The 26,510-nt window shown below is 38.4% G+C and overlaps 2 protein-coding genes across 2 annotated transcripts in view; both read left to right on the top strand.

The window, feature by feature from the left end:
- The window catches only part of LOC139972936 (uncharacterized), a 32,510-nt gene extending 10,119 nt beyond the window's left edge, over positions 1-22,391 (top strand). Inside the window, exons 6-20 of the mRNA XM_071979254.1 lie at positions 7,275-7,484; positions 8,062-8,271; positions 8,849-9,058; positions 9,638-9,847; positions 10,419-10,628; positions 11,200-11,409; positions 11,982-12,191; positions 12,764-12,973; positions 13,562-13,771; positions 14,345-14,554; positions 15,134-15,343; positions 15,920-16,129; positions 19,858-20,166; positions 20,306-20,567; positions 22,072-22,391. Of these exons, the coding sequence (XP_071835355.1) occupies positions 7,275-7,484; positions 8,062-8,271; positions 8,849-9,058; positions 9,638-9,847; positions 10,419-10,628; positions 11,200-11,409; positions 11,982-12,191; positions 12,764-12,973; positions 13,562-13,771; positions 14,345-14,554; positions 15,134-15,343; positions 15,920-16,129; positions 19,858-20,166; positions 20,306-20,567; positions 22,072-22,391 (3,411 nt within the window). The remainder of the gene's footprint in view (positions 1-7,274; positions 7,485-8,061; positions 8,272-8,848; positions 9,059-9,637; positions 9,848-10,418; positions 10,629-11,199; positions 11,410-11,981; positions 12,192-12,763; positions 12,974-13,561; positions 13,772-14,344; positions 14,555-15,133; positions 15,344-15,919; positions 16,130-19,857; positions 20,167-20,305; positions 20,568-22,071) is intronic.
- Positions 101-3,120, top strand: LOC139973796 (uncharacterized). Its single transcript, XM_071980663.1, has 4 exons — positions 101-305; positions 887-1,096; positions 1,658-1,867; positions 2,893-3,120. The coding sequence occupies exons 1-4, from the start codon at positions 303-305 to the stop codon at positions 3,118-3,120; spliced, it is 651 nt and encodes a 216-aa protein (XP_071836764.1). The 5' UTR covers positions 101-302.
- Positions 22,392-26,510: the final 4,119 nt, after the last annotated feature.

Genomic DNA, 26,510 nt, shown 5'->3' with positions numbered 1-26,510 from the left:
ATTAGTCATGCACCGTTGAAATCCCGTACAATTCACTTTTAAAACCGCAAATTTATAATTCATTTATTAGTATTTTAATTCAATATCTAACTTAGGAGGGCGACTTTTACGCTAATTCAGGATGTACACTAAAATCAACTTGTAGGAACAACCGGCTTATAGATGAGAGTTACCAATGTAGTGATCACGCAACCTGTGATACGAGGACCGGTGTCCGTAAATGTTACTGCAATCCAAACTACGAAGGGGACGGAGTGACGTGCACCCACAACTGTTTCATCGCTGACAAAGGAAGTGTATTAATGGTCAGTACGGTTTTGTAATGACATTTTTAGATACTTTTATCATACTTCATTTGCTTATAATGAGAAGGTAATATTTTACTATTTAAACTTGTTGATTATCGCACTACATTTAGATATAACCGAATAGCGCTCGTATCGCGGTTGATCAGGGAACATGGACCGCCCCTTGGTCGCCAGTCAAGACAAAACTGTCAGTCGAGGGATATATTACACTAAGCTGGGAAGCATAAGACCAATGGTATACGGTTGTGCATTACCTTATAGATATAACGTTAAATTCCATAGATACTTCTTACCACAGTCCTGAACTTAGAACTAAATATCGGACTCATGTATAGTCGCAATGAACCGTTTAATGCAACATTTGGGGGCTACCTTTTTATTGCGAATCCCTAGGCTTCCTACTTCGAAGTTGGTATCAAGACCTCATAATATTGTCATAAATGTTCATACCCATACCTATATTAAATCTAGGGGAATTATGCATTGGTCATCCACCGTTGAAATCCTGTTCAAGTCACTGTTACAACAGCAAATTCATAATTCATTTATTAGTATTTTCACTTAATATTTTGAATTAGGAGGACCAGTTTTACGCTAATTCAGAATGTACACAAAAATCAACTTGTAGGGACAACCGGCTTATAGATGAGAGTTACCAGTGTAGTGAACACGCAACCTGTGATACGAGGACCGGTGTCCGTAAATGTTACTGCAATCCGAACTACCATGGGGATGGAGTGACGTGTACCCACAACTGCTTCATCGCTGATAAAGGAAGTGTATTAAGGGTCAGTACTGTTCTTTAATGGTATTTCTAGATACATTAACATACTTCATTGGCGTATAATAAGAAGGTAACCTTATACTATTTAAAATTGTTGATTATCGCAATACATTAAGATATAACCTAGAAGCGCTCGCACATGGACCGTTTTTCGCACGCCAGTCCAGACAAAATTGTCAGTCGATGGATGAATTGCACTTAGCTGAGAAGCCTAAGACCACTCTCATACGGGTGTACATTCCATAATAAACATTACACAAAATTTCATGTATCCTTCTTACCACAGTCCTGCATATATAACTTATTATCTGGCTCACGTATAGTCGCAATAAACTGCTTAATGCAACATTAGGCAGCTACATTTTTGTTGCAAATAGCTAGGCCCCCTACTTCGGAGTTGGTATCAAGACCTCATGAAACTGTCATAAATGTTCATACCTATAACTCAATAAAGTCAAGGGGAATTTCGAATTGGCAACACACCGTCGAAATCCTGTACAATTCACTGTACCAACAGCAAATTCATAATTCATTTATTAGTATTTTTTTCTGAATATCTTTATAGAATGGCGAGTTTTACGCTAATTCAAGATGTACAAGAAAATCAACTTGTAGGAACAACCGTCTTATAGATAGGAGTTACCAGTGTAGTGAACACGCAACCTGTGATACGAGGAGCGGTGTTCGTAAATGTTACTGCGATCCAAACTACGAAGGGGACGGAGTGACGTGCACCCACAACTGTTTCGTTGTTGACAAAGAAAGTGTATTAAAGGTCAATACTGTTCTGTTATTTCATGTTTTATATGGTTTTCTCATACTTAATTGTCCATATAATAAGAAGGAAACCTTTGCTATTTAGACTTGTTGATTATTGCATTATATTAAGAGAATAGCGCACGCATCGCATATGGGCACGAGACATGGACCGCCTTTCGGTCGCCAGTCAAGGCAAAACTGTCGGTCGAGAGATGTATTACACTTAGCTGGCAAGCATAAGACCACTCCTATACGGGTGGACAATCCCTTTGAAACATTTCACAAAATGTTAGAGGTACTTCTTATCACAGTCTTGCATTTTAAACTAATCATCGGGCACATGTAAAGCCGCAATAAACCGTTTAATGCAACATTTGGCACCTGCCGTTTAATTTAGAATCCTCAGGCTCCTTACTTCGAAGTTGGTAGCAATACCTCATGAAACTGTCAAAAATGTGCATAACCATACCTATATTAAGTCGGGGGGAATTTTGCATTGGTCATCCACCGTTGAAATCCCATACATTTCATTGCACCAACCGCAAATTCATAAATCATTTATTAGTATTGTCACTGAATGTCTTAACATACTATGGCGAGTTTTACGTCGATCCAGGATGTACACTAAAATCAACTTGTAGGAGCAACCGGCTTATAGATGAGAAATACCAATGTAGTGATCACGCAACCTGTGATACGAGGACCGGTGTCCGTTAATGTTACTGCAATCCAAACTACCATGGGGACGGAGTGACGTGCACCCACAACTGCATTTAGAAATAATTATCAGGCTCATGTATACTTGCAATAAACCGTTTAATGCAACATTTGGCAGCTACCTTTGTATTGCGTCCCTGGGCTTCCTACTTCAAAGTCGGTATCAATACCTCATGAAATTGTCATAAATTTTCATACCCATACCAATATTAAGTCGAGGAAATTTTGAATTGGCAACCCAACGTTGAAATCTTGTACAATTCACTTTTAAAACCGCAAATTTATAATTCATTTATTAGTATTTTAATTCAATATCTAACTTAGGAGGGCGAGTTTTACGCTAATTCAGGATGTACACTAAAATCAACTTGTAGGAACAACCGACTTATAGATGAGAGTTACCAGTGTAGTGAACACGCAACCTGTGATACGAGGACCGGTGTCCGTAAATGTTACTGCAGTCCAAACTACGAAGGGGACGGAGTGACGTGCACCCACAACTGTTTCATCGCTGACAAAGGAAGTGTATTAATGGTCAGTACGGTTTTGTAATGACATTTTTAGATACTTTTATCATACTTCATTTGATTATAATGAGAAGGTAATATTTTACTATTTAAACTTGTTGATTATCGCACTACATTTAGATATAACCGAATAGCGCTCGTATCGCGGTTGATCAGGGAACATGGACCGCCCCTTGGTCGCCAGTCAAGACAAAACTGTCAGTCGAGGGATATATTACACTAAGCTGGGAAGCATAAGACCAATGGTATACGGTTGTGCATTACCTTATAGACATAACGTTAAATTCCATAGATACTTCTTACCACAGTCCTGAACTTAGAACTAAATATCGGGCTCATGTATAGTCGCAATGAACCGTTTAATGCAACATTTGGGGGCTACCTTTTTATTGCAAATCCCTAGGTTTCCTACTTCGAAGTTGGTATCAAGACCTCATAATATTGTCATAAATGTTCATACCCATACCTATATTAAATCTAGGGGAATTATGCATTGGTCATCCACCGTTGAAATCCTGTTCAATTCACTGTTACAACAGCAAATTCATAATTCATTTATTAGTATTTTCACTTAATATTTTAAATTAGGAGGACCAGTTTTACGCTAATTCAGAATGTACACAAAAATCAACTTGTAGGGACAACCGGCTTATAGATGAGAGTTACCAGTGTAGTGATCACGCAACCTGTGATACGAGGAACGGTGTCCGTAAATGTTACTGCAATCCAAACTACGAAGGGGACGGAGTGACGTGCACCCACAACTGTTTCATCGCTGACAAAGGAAGTGTATTAATGGTCAGTACGGTTTTGTAATGACATTTTTAGATACTTTTATCATACTTCATTTGCTTATAATGAGAAGGTAATATTTTACTATTTAAACTTGTTGATTATCGCACTACATTTAGATATAACCGAATAGCGCTCGTATCGCGGTTGATCAGGGAACATGGACCGCCCCTTGGTCGCCAGTCAAGACAAAACTGTCAGTCGAGGGATATATTACACTAAGCTGGGAAGCATAAGACCAATGGTATACGGTTGTGCATTACCTTATAGACATAACGTTAAATTCCATAGATACTTCTTACCACAGTCCTGAACTTAGAACTAAATATCGGGCTCATGTATAGTCGCAATGAACCGTTTAATGCAACATTTGGGGGCTACCTTTTTATTGCAAATCCCTAGGTTTCCTACTTCGAAGTTGGTATCAAGACCTCATAATATTGTCATAAATGTTCATACCCATACCTATATTAAATCTAGGGGAATTATGCATTGGTCATCCACCGTTGAAATCCTGTTCAATTCACTGTTACAACAGCAAATTCATAATTCATTTATTAGTATTTTCACTTAATATTTTAAATTAGGAGGACCAGTTTTACGCTAACTCAGAATGTACACAAAAATCAACTTGTAGGGACAACCGGCTTATAGATGAGAGTTACCAGTGTAGTGATCACGCAACCTGTGATACGAGGAACGGTGTTCGTAAATGTTACTGCAATCCAAACTACGAAGGGGACGGAGTGACGTGCACCCACAACTGTTTCATCGCTGACAAAGGAAGTGTATTAATGGTCAGTACGGTTTTTTAATGACATTTTTAGATACTTTTATCATACTTCATTTGCTTATAATGAGAAGGTAATATTTTACTATTTAAACTTGTTGATTATCGCACTACATTTAGATATAACCGAATAGCGCTCGTATCGCGGTTGATCAGGGAACATGGACCGCCCCTTGGTCGCCAGTCAAGACAAAACTGTCAGTCGAGGGATATATTACACTAAGCTGGGAAGCATAAGACCAATGGTATACGGTTGTGCATTACCTTATAGACATAACGTTAAATTCCATAGATACTTCTTACCACAGTCCTGAACTTAGAACTAAATATCGGGCTCATGTATAGTCGCAATGAACCGTTTAATGCAACATTTGGGGGCTACCTTTTTATTGCAAATCCCTAGGTTTCCTACTTCGAAGTTGGTATCAAGACCTCATAATATTGTCATAAATGTTCATACCCATACCTATATTAAATCTAGGGGAATTATGCATTGGTCATCCACCGTTGAAATCCTGTTCAATTCACTGTTACAACAGCAAATTCATAATTCATTTATTAGTATTTTCACTTAATATTTTAAATTAGGAGGACCAGTTTTACGCTAATTCAGAATGTACACAAAAATCAACTTGTATGAACAACCGACTTATAGATGAGAGTTACCAGTGTAGTGAACACGCAACCTGTGATACGAGGACCGGTGTCCGTAAATGTTACTGCAATCCAAACTACCATGGGGACGGAGTGAAGTGTACCCACAACTGCTTCATCGCTGATAAAGGAAGTGTATTAAGGGTCAGTACTGTTCTTTAATGGTATTTCTAGATACATTAACATACTTCATTGGCGTATAATAAGAAGGTAACCTTTTACTATTTAAAATTGTTGATTATCGCATTGCATTAAGATATAACCTAGAAGCGCTCACACATGGACCGCTTTTCGCTCGCCAGTCCAGACAAAATTGTCAGTCGATGGATGAATTGCACTTAGCTGAGAAGCCTCAGACCACTCTCATACGGGTGTACATTCCATAATAACATTACACAAAATTTCATGTATGCTTCTTACCACAGTCCTGCATATATAACTTATTATCTGGCTCACGTATAGTCGCAATAAACCGCTTAATGCAACATTAGGCAGCTACATTTTTGTTGCAAATAGCTAAGCCCCCTACTTCGGAGCTGGTATCAAGACCTCATGAAACTGTCATAAATGTTCATACCTATAACTCAATAAAGTCAAGGGGAATTTCGAATTGGCAACACACCGTCGAAATCCTGTACAATTCACTGTACCAACAGCAAATTCATAATTCATTTATTAGTATTTTTTTCTGAATATCTTTATAGAATGGCGAGTTTTACGCTAATTCAAGATGTACAAGAAAATCAACTTGTAGGAACAACCGTCTTATAGATAGGAGTTACCAGTGTAGTGAACACGCAACCTGTGATACGAAGAGCGGTGTTCGTAAATGTTACTGCGATCCAAACTACGAAGGGGACGGAGTGACGTGCACCCACAACTGTTTCGTTGCTGACAAAGGAAGTGTATTAAAGGTCAATACTGTTCTGTTATTTCATGTTTTATATGGTTTTCTCATACTTAATTGTCCATATAATAAGAAGGAAACCTTTGCTATTTAGACTTGTTGATTATTGCATTATATTAAGAGAATAGCGCACGCATCGCATATGGGCACGAGACATGGACCGCCTTTCGGTCGCCAGTCAAGGCAAAACTGTCGGTCGAGAGATGTATTACACTTAGCTGGCAAGCATAAGACCACTCCTATACGGGTGGACAATCCCTTTGAAAAATTTCACAAAATGTTAGAGGTACTTCTTATCACAGTCCTGCATTTTAAACTAATCATCGGGCACATGTAAAGCCGCAATAAACCGTTTAATGCAACATTTGGCACCTGCCGTTTTATTTAGAATCCTCAGGCTCCTACTTCGAAGTTGGTAGCAATACCTCATGAAACTGTCAAAAATGTGCATAACCATACCTAAATTAAGTCGGGGGGTGGGGATTTTGCATTGGTCATCCACCGTTGAAATCCCATACATTTTTTTGCAACAACCGCAAATTCATAAATCATTTATTGGTATTGTCACTGAATGTCTTAAAATAGTATGGCGAGTTTTACGTCGATTCAGGATGTACACTAAAATCAACTTGTAGGAGCAACCGGCTTATAGATGAGAAATACCAATGTAGTGATCACGCAACCTGTGATACGAGGATCGGTGCCCGTTAATGTTACTGCAATCCAAACTACCATGGGGACGGAGTGACGTGCACCCACAACTGCATTTAGAAATAATTATCAGGCTCATGTATACTTGCAATAAACCGTTTAATGCAACATTTGGCAGCTACCTTTGTATTGCGTCCCTGGGCTTCGTACTTCAAAGTCGGTATCAATACCTCATGAAACTGTCATAAAATTTCATACCCATACCAATATTAAGTCATAAGAAATTTTGAATTGGCAACCCAACGTTGAAATCTTGTACAATTCACTTTTAAAACCGCAAATTTATAATTCATTTATTAGTATTTTAATTCAATATCTAACTTAGGAGGGCGAGTTTTACGCTAATTCAGGATGTACACTAAAATCAACTTGTAGGAACAACCGGCTTATAGATGAGAGTTACCAATGTAGTGATCACGCAACCTGTGATACGAGGACCGGTGTCCGTAAATGTTACTGCAATCAAAACTACCACGGGGACGGAGTGACGTGCACCCACAACTGTTTCGTTGCTGACAAAGGAAGTGTATTAAGGGTCAGTACTGATCTGTAATGGCATTTTAGATACTTTTCTCATACTTTATGGTCCATGAAATAAAAAGGAAAAATTTAACCATAAAAACTTGTTGATTATCGCATTACATTCAGATATAACCAAATAGCGCTCGTATCGCGGTTGGGCAGGGGACATGGACCGCCCTTCTATCGCCACTCAAGACAAAACTGTCAGTCGATGGATGTATTGCATTTAGCTGGGAACCATAATACCACTCCTTTACGGGTGTACATTCCCTTGTGAATATTACACAACATTTCATAGATACTTCTTACCACAGGCCTGCATTAAGAAATAATTATCAGGCTCATGTATACTTGCAATAAACCGTTTAATGCAACATTTGGCAGCTACCTTTGTATTGCGTCCATATGCTCCGTACTTCAAAGTCGGTATCAATACCTCATGAAACTGTCATAAATTTTCATACCCATACCAATTTTAAGTCGAGGAAACTTTGAATTGGCCACCCATCGTTGAAATCTTGTACAATTCACTTTTAAAACCGCAAATTTATAATTCATTTATTAGTATTTTAATTCAATATCTAACTTAGGAGGGCGAGTTTTACGCTAATTCAGGATGTACACTAAAATCAACTTGTAGGAACAACCGGCTTATAGATGAGAGTTACCAATGTAGTGATCACGCAACCTGTGATACGAGGATCGGTGTCCGTAAATGTTACTGCAATCAAAACTACCACGGGGACGGAGTGATTTGCACCCACAACTGTTTCGTTGCTGACAAAGGAAGTGTATTAAGGGTCAGTACTGTTCTGTAATGGCATTTTTAGATACTTTTCTCATACTTTATGGTCCATGAAATAAAAAGGAAAATTTAACCATATAAACTTGTTGATTATCGCATTACATTCAGATATAACCAAATAGCGCTCGTTTCGCGGTTGGGCAGGGGACATGGACCGCCCTTCTATCGCCACTCAAGACAAAACTGTCAGTCGATGGATGTATTGCATTTAGCTGGGAACCATAATACCACTCCTTTACGGGTGTGCATTCCCTTGTGAATATTACACAACAATTCATAGATACTTCTTACCACAGTCCTGCATTTAGAACTAATTATCAGGCCCATGTATACTTGCAATAAACCGTTTAATGCAACATTTGGCAGCAACCTTTGTATTGCGTCCATATGCTCCGTACTTCAAAGTCGGTATCAATACCTCATGAAACTGTCATAAATTTTCATACCCATGCCAATATTAAGTCGAGGAAATTTTGAATTGGCCACCTATCGTTGAAATCTTGTACAATTCACTTTTAAGACAGCAAATTTATAATTCATTTATTAGTATTTTCATTCAATATCTAACTTAGGAGGGCGAATTTTACGCTAATTCAGGATGTACACTAAAATCAACTTGTAGGAATAACCGGCTTATAGATGAACATTACCAATGTAGTGATCACGCAACCTGTGATACGAGGACCGGTGTCCGTAAATGTTACTGCAATCCAAAATACCATGGGGACGGAGTGACGTGCACTCACAACTGTTTCGTCGCTGACAAAGGAAGTGTATTAAAGGTCAGTACTGTTCTGTAAAGGCATTTTTAGATACTTTTCTCATACTTTATGGTCCATGAAATAAAAAGGAAAAATTTAACTATATAAACTTGTTGATTATCGCATTACATTCAGATAAAACCGAATAACGCTCGTATCGCGGTTGGGCAGGGGCCATGGACCGCCCTTCTATCGCCACTCAAGACAAAACTGTCAGTCGATGGATGTATTGCATTTAGCTGGGAACCATAATACCACTCATGTACGGGTGTATATTCTCTTGTGAATATTACACAACATTTCATACATACTTCTTACCACAGGCCTGCATTTAGAACTAATTATCAGGCTCATGTATACTCGCAATGAACCGTATAATGCAACCCTTGGCATCTACCATTGTATTGCGTCCATATGCTCCGTACTTCAAAGTTGGTATCAAGACCTCATGAAACTGTCATTAATGTTCATACCCATAACTAATTACAGTCAAGAGAAATTTTGAATTGGCAGCACACCGTCGAAATTCTGTACAATTCACTGTACCAACAGCAAATTCATAATTCATTGATTAGTATTTTTTTCTGAATATATTTATAGAATGGCGAGTTTTACGCTAATGCAAGATGTACACGGAAATCAACTTGTAGGAACAACCGTCTAATAGATAGGAGTTACCAGTGTAGTGAACACGCAACCTGTGATACGAGGAACGGTGTCCGTAAATGTTACTGCGATCAAAACTACAATGGGGACGGAGCGACGTGCACCCACAGCTGCTTCGTTGCTGATAAAGGAAGTGTATTATCGGTCAGTACGGTTCTGTAATGACATTTTGAATACTTTTCTGAAACTTCCTTGTCCATATACTTAAAAAGAAACCTTTCACTGTTAAAACTTGTCGATTATTGCACTAGTTATATATTTTTCAATTAAGAGCACTGGCATCGCGGTTGGGCAGGGGCCATGGACCTCTCTTCGGTCGCCAGTCTTACCAAAACTGTCAGTCGATGGATGTATTGCACTTAGCTGGGAAGTATAAGACCACTCCAATACGGGTGTACATTCCCTTATCAACGATACATAATTTTATGGATATTTCTTACCACAGTCTTGCAGTTAGAAACAATTATCGGGCACATGTATAGTCGCAATAAATCCTTGAATGCAATATTTGGCAGCTACCTTTATTGGGAAGAGCAAGACTCCATACTTCGGAGTTGATATCAAGACCTCATAAAGCTTTCATTAAGGTTTATACCTTTACCAGTCAAGGGGAATTTTGCATTGGTCATCCAACAGTTGAACCCTATACATTTCATTGTGACAACAGCAAATTCATAATTCATTTATTAGTATTTTTATTCAATATCTAACTTAGGAGGGCCAGTTTCACGCTAACTCAGGATGTACACGGAAATCAACATGTAGAAACAACCGTCTAGTAGATGAGAGTTACCGGTGTAGTACACACGCAACCTGTGATACGAGGAACGGTGTCCGTAAATGTTACTGCGATCAAAACTACAATGGGAACGGAGCGACGTGCACCCACAGATGCTTTGTTGCTGACAAAGGAAGTGTATTATCGGTCAGCACGGTTCTGTAATGGCATTTTGAATACTTTTCTGAAACTTCCTTGTCCATATACTTAAAAAGAAACCATTTACTGTTAAAACTTGTCGATTATTGCATTAGTTATATATTTTTCAATTAAGAGCACTGGCATCGCGGTTGGGCAGGGGCCATGGACCTCCCTACGGTCGCCAGTCTTACCAAAACTGTCAGTCGATGGATGTATTGCACTTAGCTGGGAAGCATAAGACCACTCCTATACGGGTGTACATTCCCTTATCAACGATACATAATTTTATGGATATTTCTTACCACAGTCTTGCAGTTAGAAACAATTATCGGGCACATGTATAGTCGCAATAAACCCTTGAATGCAATATCTGGCAGCTACCTTTATTGGGAAGAGCTAGGCCCCTACTTCGGAGTTGATATCAAGACCTCATAAAGCTTTCGTAAAGGTTTATACCTTTACCAGTCAAGGGGAATTTTGCATTGGTCACCCAATAGTTGAAACCCTATACATTTCATTGTGACAACTGCAAATTCATAATTCATTTATTAGTATTTTTATTCAATATCTAACTTAGGAGGGCCAGTTTCACGCTAACTCAGGATGTACACGGAAATCAACTTGTAGAAACAACCGTCTAGTAGATGAGAGTTACCGGTGTAGTACACACGCAACCTGTGATACGAGGAACGGTGTCCGTAAATGTTACTGCGATCAAAACTACAATGGGGACGGAGCGACGTGCACCCACCGCTGCTTCGTTGCTGACAAAGGAAGTGTATTATCGGTCAGTACGGTTCTGTTCTGGCATTTTGAATACTTTTCTGAAACTTCCTTGTCCATATACTTAAAAAGAAACCATTTACTGTTAAAACTTGTCGATTATTGCATTAGTTATATATTTTTCAATTAAGAGCACTGGCATCGCGGTTGGGCAGGGGCCATGGACCTCCCTTCGGTCGCCAGTCTTACCAAAACTGTCAGTCGATGGATGTATTGCACTTAGCTGGGAAGCATAAGACCACTCCAATACGGGTGTACATTCCCTTATCAACGATACATAATTTTATGGATATTTCTTACCACAGTCTTGCAGTTAGAAACAATTATCGGGCACATGTATAGTCGCAATAAACCCTTGAATGCAATATTTGGCAGCTACCTTTGTTGGGAAGAGCTAGGCCCCCTACTTCGGAGTTGATATCAAGACCTCATAAAGCTTTCGTAAAGGTTTATACCTTTACCAGTCAAGGGGAATTTTGCATTGGTCACCCAACAGTTGAAACCCTATACATTTCATTGTGACAACTGCAAATTCATAATTCATTTATTAGTATTTTTATTCAATATCTAACTTAGGAGGGCCAGTTTCACGCTTACTCAGGATGTACACGGAAATCAACTTGTAGAAACAACCGTCTAGTAGATGAGAGTTACCGGTGTAGTACACACGCAACCTGTGATACGAGGAACGGTGTCCGTAAATGTTACTGCGATCAAAACTACAATGGGGACGGAGCGACGTGCACCCACAGCTGCTTCGTTGCTGACAAAGGAAGTGTATTATCGGTCAGTACGGTTCTGTAATGGCATTTTGAATACTTTTCTGAAACTTCCTTGTCCATATACTTAAAAAGAAACCATTTACTGTTAAAACTTGTCGATTATTGCATTAGTTATATATTTTTCAATTAAGAGCACTGGCATCGCGGTTGGGCAGGCGCCATTGACCTCCCTTCGGTCGCCAGTCTTACCAAAACTGTCAGTCGATGGATGTATTGCACTTAGCTGGGAAGCATAAGACCACTCCTATACGGGTGTACATTTCCTTATCAACGATACATAATTTTATGGATATTTCTTTCCACAGTCTTGCAGTTAGAAACAATTATCGGGCACATGTATAGTCGCAATAAACCCTTGAATGCAATATTTGGCAGCTACCTTTGTTGGGAAGAGCTAGGCCCCATACTTCGGAGTTGATATCAAGACCTCATAAAGCTTTCGTAAAGGTTTATACCTTTACCAGTCAAGGGGAATTTTGCATTGGTCACCCAACAGTTGAAACCCTATACATTTCATTGTGACAACTGCAAATTCATAATTCATTTATTAGTATTTTTATTCAATATCTAACTTAGGAGGGCCAGTTTCACGCTAACTCAGGATGTACACGAAAATCAACTTGTAGAAACAACCGTCTAGTAGATGAGAGTTACCGGTGTAGTACACACGCAACCTGTGATACGAGGAACGGTGTCCGTAAATGTTACTGCGATCAAAACTACAATGGGGACGGAGTGACGTGCACCCACAACTGCTTCGTTGCTAACAAAGGAAGTGTATTAAGGGTCAGTACGGTTCTGTTATGGCATTTTTAATACTTTTCGCATACTTCATTTTCCATATAATTACAGGGAATCATTTTACTATTGGAACTTGCTGATTATCGCATTACATTTAAAGATAAATGAATAGCGCTGGCTTCGCGGTAGCGCAGGGGCCATCGACCTCACTTTGGTCGCCAGTCCAGACAAAACTGTGAGTCGAGGGATGTACTACATTTTGTAGGAAAGCATAAGACCACGCCTATACGGGTGTGCAACCTCTTTATAAACCTTTCACAAAAAGTCATAGATAGTTCTTACTACAGTCTTGCAGTAAGAAATCATTGCAGGAATAATGCATCAAAAATATCTAAATAAGTTGTTGAATGTTACATTTGACGGTTATTCAAATTAATGGCGAATCTCTATCCCCCTACTTTGGAGTCGGTATCAAGACCTCTTAGACTTTTATAAAGTTTAATACCTTTACTTAGATCAATGGAGGGGAATTTTGCATTGGTCAAGCACCGTTGAAAATCCCTTACATTCCACTTTGACTCCTGCAAATCCATCACTAATTTATAAGTGTTTCCACTGAATATCTTAACTTAGGAGGGCCAGTTTCATGCTAATTCAGGATGTACACGAAAGTCAACCTGTAGAAACAACCGGCTTATAGATGAGAGTTACCGGTGTAGTGAACACGCAACCTGTGATACGAGGAACGGTGTCCGTAAATGTTACTGCGATCAAAACTACAATGGGGACGGAGTGACGTGCACCCACAGCTGCTTCTTTGCTGAAAAAGGAAGTGTATTGAGGGTCAGTACGGTTCTGTTATGGCATTTTAAATACTTTCCTCTACTTTTTTGTCCATATACTTAAAAAGGAAACCTTTTACTATTTGAACTTGCTGATTATCGCATTACATTTAAAGATAAATGAATAGCGCTGGCTTCGCGGTAGCGCAGGGGCCATCGACCTCACTACGGTCGCCAGTTCAGACAAAACTGTCAGTCGATGGATGTATTACACTTAGCTGGGAAAACATAAGACCACTCCTATACGGGTGCACTTACCATATCAACGATACATAACATTTCATGGATACTTCTTACCACAGTCTTGCAGTTAGAAATAATTATCGGGTTCACGTATAGTCGCAATAAATCCTTGAATGCATCATTTATCAGCCACCTTTTGATGTCGAATTACTAGGCCCCCTACCTTAGTGTTGGTATCAAGCCCTAATAAAACTTTCATGAAGGTTCATACCTTTACCTATATCAGTCAAGGGGAATTTTTCATTGGTCACCCAAGCGTTGAAATTCTGGACAATTCATTGCGACAACTGCAAATTCATATTTTTTTCCCCCGCTGAATATCTTAAATTAGGAAGGCCAGTTTTACGCTAATTCAAGATGTACACGAAAATCAACTTGTAGGAACAACCGGCTTGTAGATGAGAGTTACCAGTGTAGTAGTTACGCAACCTGTGATACAAGAAACGATGACCGTAAATGTTACTGCAATCAAAACTACCATGGGGACGGAGTGACGTGCACCCACAACTGCTTCGTTGCTGACAAAAGAAGTGTATTAAGGGTCAGTACGGTTCTGTAATGGCATTCTGAATACTGTTCTGAAACTTCATTGTCCATATACTTAGAAGAAAACCTTTAACTGTTAAAACTTGTTGATTGTTGCATTACATATATATTTAAATGAATAGCGCTCGTATCGCGGTTGGGCAGAGGACATGGACCTTACCTGGTCGCCAGGCTAGACAAAACTGTCAGTCGATGTATGTATTACACTTAGCTGGGAGGCATTTTACGACTCCTATACGGGTGTATATACCTTTATCAACGATACACAAACTTTCATGGATATTTCTTATCACAGTCTTGCAGTAAAAAATATTTTTCGGGCTCATGTATAGTCACAATAAACCCTTGAATGCATCATTTGGCATCTACCTATCTTATGGCGAATAAATAAGCACCTTACTTCGGAAAAGGTATCAAGACATCATAAAACTTTCATCATGGTTTATACTTTTACCTATATCAGTCGAGGGGAATTTTGCATTGGTGACCCAACGTTGAAACCCTGTACATTAAATTGTGACAACTGCAAATTCATAATTCATTTATTAGTATTTTCACTGAATATCTAACTTAGGAGGGCCAGTTTCACGCTAATTCAGGATGTACTCGAAAATCAACTTGTAGAAACAACCGTCTTACAGATGAGAGTTACCGGTGTAGTATTCACGCAACCTGTGATACGAGGACCGGTGTCCGTAAATGTTACTGCAATCAAAACTATCATGGGGACGGAGTGACGTGCACCCACAACTGCTTCGTTGCTGACAAAGGAAGTGTATTACGGGTCAGTACGGTTCTGTCATGGCATTTCAAATACTTTTTTTTTCATAATTCATTGTCCATATACTTAGAAGGAACCTTTTATTATTTAAACTTGTTGATTATCGCATTACATTTAAAGATAAATAAATAGCGCTGGCATCGCGGCTGGGCAGGGGCCATGGACCTCACTTCGGTCGCCAGTCCAGACAAAACTGTCAGTCGATGGATGTATTACACTTGGCTGGGAAGCATAATACCACTCCTATACGGGTGTACTTTTCCTATCAACGATACATAACATTTCATGGATACTTCTTACCGCTGTCTTGCAGTTAGAAATAATTATCGGGTTCATGTATAGTCGCAATAAATCCTTGAATGCATCATTTGTCAGCCACCTTTTGATGGCGAATTACTAGGTCCCCTACTTTAGTGTTGGTATCACGCCCTCATAAAACTTTCATCAAGGTTCATACCTTTACCTATATCAGTCAAGGGGAATTTTTGCATTGGTCACCCGAGCGTTGACATCCTGTACAATTCATTGTGACAACTGCAAATTCATAATTTTTTTCTCCCGCTGAATATCATAAATTAGGAAGGCCAGTTTTACGCTAATTCAAGATGTACACGAAAATCAACTTGCAGGAACAACCGGCTTGTAGATGAGAGTTACCAGTGTAGTATTTACGCAACCTGTGATACGAGAAACGATGACCGTAAATGTTACTGCAATCAAAACTACCATGGGGACGGAGTGACGTGCACCCACAACTGCTTCGTTGCTGACAAGAGAAGTGTATTAAGGGTCAGTACGGTTCTGTAAAGGCATTTTGAATACTTTTCTGAAAATTCATTGTCCATATTCTTAGAAGGAAACCTTTTACTGTTAAAAATGGTTGACTATTGCATTACATATATATTTAAATGAATAGCGCTCGTTTCGCGGTTGGGCAGGGGCCATGGACCTCACTTCGGTCGCCAGTCTAGACAAAACTGTCAGTCGATGGATATATTACACTTAGCTGGGAGGCATAATACGACTCCTATACGGGTGTATATTCCTTTATCAGCGATACACAAACTTTCATGGATATTTCTTATCACAGTCTTGCAGTAAAAAATATTTTTCGGGCTCATGTATAGTCACAATAAACCCTTGAATGCATCATTTGGCAGCTACCTATTTTATGGCGATTAAATAGGCCCATACGTCAGAGTTGGTATCAAGACATCATAAAACTTTCATCATGGTTCATACCTTTACCTTTATCAGTCAAGGGGAATTTTGCATTGGTCATGCACCGTCAAAACCCTGTGCATTAAATTGTGACAACTGCAAATTCATAATTCATTTATTTGTATTTTCATTGAATATCTAACTTAGGAGGGCCAGTTTCACGCTAATTCAGGATGTACTCGAAAATCAACTTGTAGAAACAACCGTCTTACAGATGAGAGTTACCGGTGTAGTATTCACGCAACCTGTGATACGAGGAGCGGTGTCCGTAAATGTTACTGCAATCAAAACTATCAAGGGGACGGAGTGACGTGCACCCACAACTGCTTCGTTGCTGACAAAGGAAGTGTATTACGGGTCAGTACGGTTCTGTCATGGCATTTCAAATACTTTTTTCATAATTCATTGTCCATATTCTAAGAAGGAAACTTTAACTACTTAAACTTGTTGATTTTCGCATTGCATTTAGAGATAAATGAATAGCGCTTGCATCGCAGTTGGGCAGGGGCATTGGACCTCCCTTCGGTCGCCAGTCCAGACAAAACTGTCAGTCGATGGATATATTACACTTAGCTGGGAGGCATAATACGACTCCTATAAGGGTGTATATTCCCTTATCAACGATACACAAACTTTCATGGATATTTCTTATCACAGTCTTGCAGTTAGAAATAATTATCGGGTTCATGTATAGCCGCAATAAATCCTTGAATGCATCATTTGTCAGCCACATTTTGATGGCGAATTACTAGGCCCCCTACTTTAGTGTTGGTATCAAGCCCTCATAAAACTTTCATCAAGGTTCATACTTTTACCTATATCAGTCAGGGGGAATTTTTGCATTGGTCACCCGAGCTTTGAAATCCTGTACAATTCATTGTGACACCTGCAAATTCATAACTCATTTATTAGTATTTTCATTCAATATCTAACTAAGGAGGGCCAGTTTCACGCTAATTCAGGATGTACGCGAAAATCAACTTGTAGAAACAACCGTCTAGCAGATGAGAGTTACCGGTGTAGTGATCACGCAACCTGTGATACGAGGAACGGTGTCCGTAAATGTTACTGCGATCAAAACTACAATGGGGACGGAGTGACGTGCACCCACAACTGCTTCGTTGCTGACAAAGGAAGTGTATTAAGGGTCAGTAAGGTTCTTTAATGACATTTTTAATACTTTTCTCATATACTTCATTGTCCATTTAGTTACAAGGAATCATTTTAATATTTAAACATGTTGTTAATCGCATTACATTTAGAGATAAATAATCGCGCTCGCATTGCGGTAGGGTAGGTGCCATGGACCTCACTTCGGTCGCCAATCTAGACAAAACTGTCAGTCGATGGATGTATTGCACTTAGCTGGGAAGCATATCAGACCACTCCAATACGGGTGTACATTCACTTATTTAACGATAAATAATTTTATGGATACTACTTATCACAGTCTTGCAGTTAGAAACAATTATCGGGCTCATGTATAGTCTCAATACACCCTTGAATGCTATATTTGGCAGCTACCTTTATTGGGAAGAGCTAGGCCCCATACTTCGGATTTGGTATCAATACCTCATACAGCTTTCATCAAGCTGTATACCTTTACCAGTCAAGGGGAATTTTGCATTGGTCACCCAACTGTTGAAACCCTACACATTTCATTGTGACAACTGCAAATATATAATTCATTTATTAGTATTTTTATTCAATATCTAACTTAGGAGGGCCAATTTTACGCTAATTCAGGATGTACACGGAAATCAACTTGTAGAAACAACCGTTTAGCAGATGAGAGTTACCGCTGTAGTACACACGCAACCTGTGATACGAGGAACGGTGTCCGTAAATGTTACTGCGATCAAAACTACAATGGGGACGGAGTGACGTGCACCCACAACTGCTTCGTTGCTGACAAAGGAAGTGTATTAAGGGTCAGTACTATTCTTTAATGACATTTTTAGATACTTTTCTCATACTTTATTGTCCAGATAATAAAAAGGAAACATTTATTATTTAAATTTGTTGATTATCGCATCACATTCAGATATAACCGAATGGGCTCGTATCGCGGTTGGGCAGGGGACATGGACCGCCCTTCGGTCGCCAGTCCAGACAAAACTGTCAGTCGATGGATGTATTACATTTACTCGGAAAGTATAAGACCACGCCTATACGGGTGTGCAACCTCTTTAAAAACCTTTTACAAGAAGTCATAGATTGTTCTTACTACAGTCTTGCAGTAAGAAATCATTGCAGGAATAATGTATCAAAAATATCTAAATAAGTTGTTGAATGCGACATTTGACGGTTATTTAAATTAAAAGCAAATCCCTATCCCCGTACTTTGGAGTCGGTATCAAGACCTCGTAAAACTTTTTTAAAATTTTATTCCTTTACTTAGATCAATGGAGGGGAATTTTGCATTGGTCATGCAACGTTGAAAATCCCTAACATTCCACTTTGACACCTGCAAATCCATCACTAATTTATTAGTGTTTTTTACTGAATATCTTAAATTAGGAGGGCCAGTTTCACGCTAATTCAGGATGTACACGAAAATCAACTTGTAGAAACAACCGTCTTACAGATGAGAGTTACCGGTGTAGTATTCACGCAACCTGTGATACGAGGAGCGGTGTCCGTAAATGTTACTGCAATCAAAACTATCAAGGGGACGGAGAGACGTGCACCCACAACTGCTTCGTTGCTGACAAAGGAAGTGTATTAAGGGTCAGTACGGTTCTGTAATGTCATTTCAAATACTTTCTTCATACTTCATTGTCCATATACTTAGACGGAAACCTGTTATTAAAAAAAAAACTTGTTAATTATCGTATTACATTTAGAGATGAATGAATAGCGCTGGCATGGCGGTTGGGCAGGGGCCATCGACCTCACATCAGTCACCAGTCTAGCCTGCTGTCAGTCGATGGATGTATTACACTTAGCTTGGAAGCATAAGACCACTCCCATACGGGTGTACATTCCCTTATCAACGATACATAGTTTTATGGATACTTCTTATCACAGTCTTGCAGTTAGAAACAATTATCGGGCTCATGTAAAGTCGCAATAAACCTTTGAATGCAACATTTGGCAGCTACCTTTTTTATGGCGAATAACTAGCCCCCTCCATCGCAGTTGGTATCAATACCTCATTAAAATTTCCTCAAGGTTCATACCCATACCTAGGGGAATTTTGCTTTGGTCACCCAACGTTGAAATCCCGTACATTTCATAGTGACAACAGTAAATTCGTTATTCATTTTTATTTCCCACTGAATATCTTAAATTAGGAAGGCCAGTTTTACGCTAATTCAAGATGTACACGAAAATCAACTTGTAGGAACAACCGACTTATAGATGAGAGTTACCAGTGTAGTGAACACGCAACCTGTGATACGAGGAACGGTGTCCGTAAATGTTACTGTAATGATGGCTACGAAGGAGACGGAGTGACGTGCATTCGATTGATCCCAAAAGATTGCTACGATCTTTATGAATTCGGTACACTCAGTGATGGAGTTTACACCATTTACCCTGATGGTTCGCCAAGCGGCATTCAGGTTTACTGTGAGATGGAAAGTAACGGAGGAGGATGGACGGTGAGTTTTGCACGAATATTTAAACCAGTGAAGTGTCTTGTTTCTGAATTCATTTGTTCTTTGAGAGTGTGGAAGACACATTACATTTGTCACTTATCACTTACTCCTGTAACATGTAATTTTATATTTATATTCATAGGTCATTCAGCGACGATCAAGGGCCTCTGTTGATTTCTATCGTACCTGGGCTGAGTATAAAAACGGATTTGAAAATCCTAATCGTGATCATTGGCTCGGTAATGATTACATACACGCAATAACCAATCAAAAAACATACAGTCTCCGGATAGACCTCACCGATTCAAGTAGGTCGTCGTATTACGCCCTCTATTCCTCCTTTAGCATCAGTGACGATGCGGACAAATACCGACTATCAATTGGATCATATAGTGGAAATACAGGTTAGAATCTCTGTATTTTATTAGTATCATTATTTGTGATTTACTAGTTAAATGCATTCTAATTAATTAACAATGCTTTCTCAACGTTCATCATTGTTTTACATTAAGAGCATATCTGCATGTTTTTAACTCCAGATCTAACAGATGTTTGTTGACACACGATTGTTTCAAATAGTGGAAGGAATTTCCCCGTAAATATTTAGTAGTAAATTAATGATAAATGCAAATAACTCACGAAACATGATAAGTAAAAATAAAAGGCAGGTAGCTTAGTACATCCATGAGTGTAAAAGCATTACACTTGTGTCCTTAGCATCTGGTCACTAAACCATGAAACTTCATATTGAACCTGAAATATACTTTATATCCTAATCTACATATTTGCACATCCTATCCAATAACCATTTCTCTCGTAACTTATGTCTAGCTGCGTTACCTACTAATCATGACAAACTAGTAAAAACGCTATACTGGGCATTTTATTTCTAAAGTTTTTCATTGTGATCTTTAGACAGTCATTTGTGATCAGTCTGACTGACAGTGCTAACAAATGAAGGTCATTGCCTCTCTGAAATTTGAACTCCATGATTTGTGTGGACATAGACACAATATGGTGGATGTACTGAGGACACCATTATCAAATACACATGAAAAAGTATGATATTTTAACACACATGAGTAAGCATAATATAAACAAAACAAAATGAACATAAATAGCCAATAGCGTAACAAGAAGGTTATAAACCACAACTTAGCCTACTGTGTGATAGTTACGTGATCAGTATGAAAACAGCTACGTAGACAGAAAGAAGTTTCATAGCCTGCATAAATATTGATGGAATGTAGCTTTGAAATATTCTACGTAGATTCATCGATTTTGTATGAATGAATTGTTTTAACTAAAGATCCAGAATGCAGCATTTTTCATTTTTCCGTTGTTTAGTAATGAAAATATATTTAACTTTTAAGAGTTGTAAGAAATTTTAATCCATCGGGCACTAAGCCCTGAATGATGAAAGTACTATCAAATTAATGAACAGATGAAAACAACAAGCAAAACAGACGCATTCCCAATATGCCGTTTCCAATTTTGAATAAAGATTTGGAAGTTTAGAACAATATAGGCATTGCTAATGAGTGTCAAATACAATAATATTAATAGCACCTTACTGATTGTTATCGGTTATATTCATAATAAGCATATGTTTACAGGGGACAAAATTGAGGAATTTACCAAATACACGTAGACAAACCTGTTATTGAAAACCTTACGGACACTTCGGCAACGCAATTTTCGGGTGATATTTTCTCTGTAAAATCGTATATAATAAACTGTTTTGGTATCACCTTTCAATTAATACATCTGAAATGACAACATTTTGTATTGCTATTAAGAAATAACAGATCACTAGAAAAGCACTCATATTAACAATTAGTAATATAAATAACGGTACGATGGAGTCCACGTAGCATTTGAAGTTTGTTTTCTTTCTCGAATCCGTAGGTTTTGATGCTATGTCGCGTAGCAACAACAAACAATTCAGCACACGTGACCGGGATAACGATGAGTCGAGTTCCTATGACTGCGCCGAGAAGCATCAAGGAGCCTGGTGGTTCGACAGTCATTATTATTATTATTGCGGTACTCATGAATATGATTGTAATTATTTCCCTATCGGAATTAATTACTGTGCCTATTGTGCGCATTCTCACCTCAACGGAGACTACGACGGCTCCACTCGAGGAACGAACATATTCTGGAGTTATCTTAGTGGATACGACTGCGGCCTACAATACACAGATATGAAAATACGGCCGGTGTAGAGATAATCAATTCTCTTTGCGGAGTGGTCTATGTAACAGAGTGTAGAAAAACAACATTGAGGCATTTCAAAACAACTGAACTCCTCTCCACCGAATGTTGCACGGGTCCTAATGTAATATTTCTTTAATCGAGGAATATGGCTCTAAACTCTGTCCAAAATCGAAAGAACAGACAGAAATGAATCGACTCAGTTATACGACAACATTAAGATATATCTATGTGACAATGCCATTTCAATATGTCATTTCATTAACAATAATGATTGAATTGCGATAATGTGAACTTATTTCCGTATAAAATGAACAAAGACTACAATAAAGCGTCGGTAACGTTGACCTCTTCTTTTCATTGACATTTCGTTCATTGCTTAAGAATTAAAATAATCCGGTATTAATATACTACCACCATCTTTCGCTCTAAACTATCATGTAATGAACTAATTAACTTTTGATACTTATTGGCCAATATTTGACTGATATTCCTGATTGTATAAGCAATTTGTAGTCCAATAACGTTTGCGTTCGCAAGGGAACATCCCCTCTCAACTCTATCGCTCCGTCGGGGCGGTGGGGGGGGGAGAGAGGGGTGGCTCAGTCGGATGATTATTTAAATATTTTTTCTTACTTTCATTGGTGAAAGAATGAGACCACTCAACTTAATGTGCACATCCCTTTTCACCCACAAACAAGAGTGTTAATTAGCAAGACCCTAGAATCCCCATCGTGGTAGTCGCCTTTAACCAAACCAGGGTCTTATACTCCATCGTGTACAATATGCTTTATTCAACTACAGTGACCATAAAGTTCCATATCCCTATCTAAGTCGGTCAAAGAAATGGAAAATTCCTGTAACCCGCACCTTTGATATATGTGTACTACACTTATCCATCACTTGATTTACATTTACGTTATACATGCAGATATCCAATCTTATGGGAACCTAAAGGAATTGTCATGAATCTGTTTCGAAAATAAAGAATGTATTTATTATATTCCGCCTGATTGTAAATAGTCCTTATCTGTAAGTATTTCCTCCTTCGAAACTCGCACCCACTTATTGCACCCCCCCCCCATTCCTGTCGACATCATCGCATCACCTAAACTATTACCTTCCAATCCAATGATTATATAACCTGCATAGATCAGCAGTACAAATCAGGTTTCATCCTTGACTGGGCAAATAAGACCTTACTTTAAGAAAGGGTTTGTACATATATTAGCAATATATATTTTGGATTACCATTAAATAAATACATATACTGTCGTAAAGGACACTAGAATACTGATAAAGCCGAAAACTCCCACACAATAACACATTAATGAAATTTCAATACTTGGACACTATAGAAATCACGTGTGGTTGAGGCGAACATTTTTCATTAGTGAAATTTCTTTTGTATTTTTCCGGAAGGAAACTAACTCGATATGTTCAGAAATAAGACTGTCCATGTTTCTCTTCGTATTCATTAGATGTAGCGTGCTGACATAGCGCAAGAACCAACTTTCCACAACAAGTTCGACAAGTTTTGCTTCAATTTAGCCATCACTCCGAAAACACCTTAATCTTCCCCTATGCTGTCAGCAAATATCTTACCATAGCCAACCAATTGGCTGGCCAAGGGATTGTTTTGGTAAACGTAAGGTTACAGCTTACCAACGTGCAACATCAGTCAGTCATATGATTTTAGGAGAACCCTACCAAGGATCACGGGTAGAATGAAAAGAAGCCAAAATTTTGTAATAATCTGTCTTCTCTTTTCTTTCTCTTCGGGCTAAGGAGAGCGTAGCTCGTTACTTACGATAGGCATACAATCTCAAAATAATGTCATGTTCAGATGGTGGCGCTCCGCTTACATATTGTCACAAAAATATCACACTCTCCCCCCTCCCCCCCAGGAAAATATCATCCCCTATCAATTCTTAGTCTGGCTACCGGCCTGATGGAACCCCTCTTTTATTAAAAACCTCAATTCGCCACTGCATGCTCCGAGAGAAGTATACGTTAGACGTATTTATGTGTTGTGTGTAAGAACAGATGAAAAACTATCACAATTGTAGTGACCTGAATTGAGTTAATGATGCAAGGGTGATTGACACTGTGGTCCACTTACAAAATTTGAAACATTCTTAGCACACATAATTCCACCTCAAGAGAGCGAATAAGACCTTACTTTAAGAAAGGGTTGCACATGTTATAGCAACATATGTTTTGGATTACCACTACCAAATCTAGCCGGCTTCTATAGTATCGGAACCATTGAACTAAAGAGTCAATCATGTCATTAGTACAAAAACTACAAATATGATTGCGTAACTTTCATTTGACAGTATGTACATTTAGTCGTCTTGATGAAATACCATATGAACGATGTAAGTTCGATTAGAAGCAATGCTCATCTTATTTATTTCTTCCAGTCGTTTCACTTTTTCGGAGCTATTATAAAACGACCAAACGAGGAATATCTAGGCCTACTAGTTTAAATGATTTCATCGATCCAGCGATCCCTCTTGAATTTAGATAGTTTACAATAATCTGTCAGTGATTTACAATTTAAACAAGTATTTCAACTCAAATAGTTGTTCATCAAGTATTCCACACACATGTTCGATAATGTTTAAAGTCACTTCAGTAGTCTACTACAAGATGCTAACGGACTAACATTACGGGGAAAAAATCCTTGCACGGCGGGCTGTTGGTGTAGAGGGTCGTTGTGACAAGGCAAATTAATGAATGAGAATCTGCTTGAAAATAAGGATGTGATTTTGCCCCTCAACCCTCACACCTCGGACTTGACCGTACGTAATAGACTAACACTTCTGTGCAATATGTATATATATATATATATATATATATATATATATATATATATATATATATATATACTGCTGTTTTGCATATTTCGTTTTATGAACGATACATATGAGCACCTCTGGAATATTCTTTCAAAGTAAAACTACATACTGCATTTACTCGTGACGTTTTATATTTTCGATTACTTTATTGGTATTATTTCGAATAATGCTGTACTACAATACTACGTCAGAGATCCTGCTTTACTGTGATTTTGTGTTCCAAGATCACGTTACATGACCTGGTTAACAAATCATTATTTCCAATTAAACAACTTAAATGTACTAAAGCGGAAACGGGAAAGACAAGACTCGACGTGTTGTGTCAGGACAATTGGAAAACAAAAGTACAGGGTGGATGACTATATTTACCTATTCAAGAAATAGTTTGGTTTAATTCATTCTTATGAGACCAGGAATACTTGGACAATGTAGACTGAGAAAATATGCTAATTTCCAATTGGGAGCTGAGAATGGACAACTCGGATCGACAATATGGACACTATTAGACACTATTGTCAAAAATGAACACTAAATTGAAAATATTCGCGTGTTGAATCCTAAAAGGAACAGCCTTCTCCCACTACCTTTTCCTGAATAATGAATAATAGAAAACATCGGATTACATTTACATACCCTGGAATCATCCTGGAATCAATCTTTGGAATTATTCCAACAAAAATATCAATTATATATTATCGAGCTCTACAGGAAAGATGTAGTCAAAGAAGAGCTAATGTTTATGAGGTCTCATACTATCGTGTATTTGTTCATCTGAAATATTACCATACATACATGGGACTACTAGCTCCCTCTATTCTGCAACACGCTTATTAGTGCAAGAGCCATGTTGTATGAATACTGGATTTTAAGTATCTTAAGTGTATTTGAACTATTTCTGAAGTTGACCCTTATTATTGTGCTTCTCTTAGTTTACCCGATACACACAGAGAACCCAGAAACTACTTTAAATCTTCAAGTTTTTCACCACAGTAAAAACTGGATCGTGCTAGCAATCGGTAGCATGTGCTATTAGGATTACAGTAAGAACTGAGGATATGTTTAATCCCAACAAATCCAGTTTGACACATTTTGTTGGATTACACATATTCTCAGTTCTTACTGAATTCGTAATAGCACATGCTACCGATGTATCAGGTTTATCAGCATGATCCAATTGTTACTGTAGTACAAAACTTTAAAATTTGCAGTAGTTACCGTAATCTCTATGTGAATCGGCTCCTTAGTTACTGATATGCAGAAAAAACA

The sequence above is a fragment of the Apostichopus japonicus genome, chromosome 9 (assembly GCF_037975245.1).
Source record: "Apostichopus japonicus isolate 1M-3 chromosome 9, ASM3797524v1, whole genome shotgun sequence".
Lineage (NCBI taxonomy): Eukaryota > Metazoa > Echinodermata > Holothuroidea > Aspidochirotida > Stichopodidae > Apostichopus > Apostichopus japonicus.
Note: the sequence above shows the minus strand (reverse complement) of the source record. Positions and strands in the feature narration are given on the sequence as shown.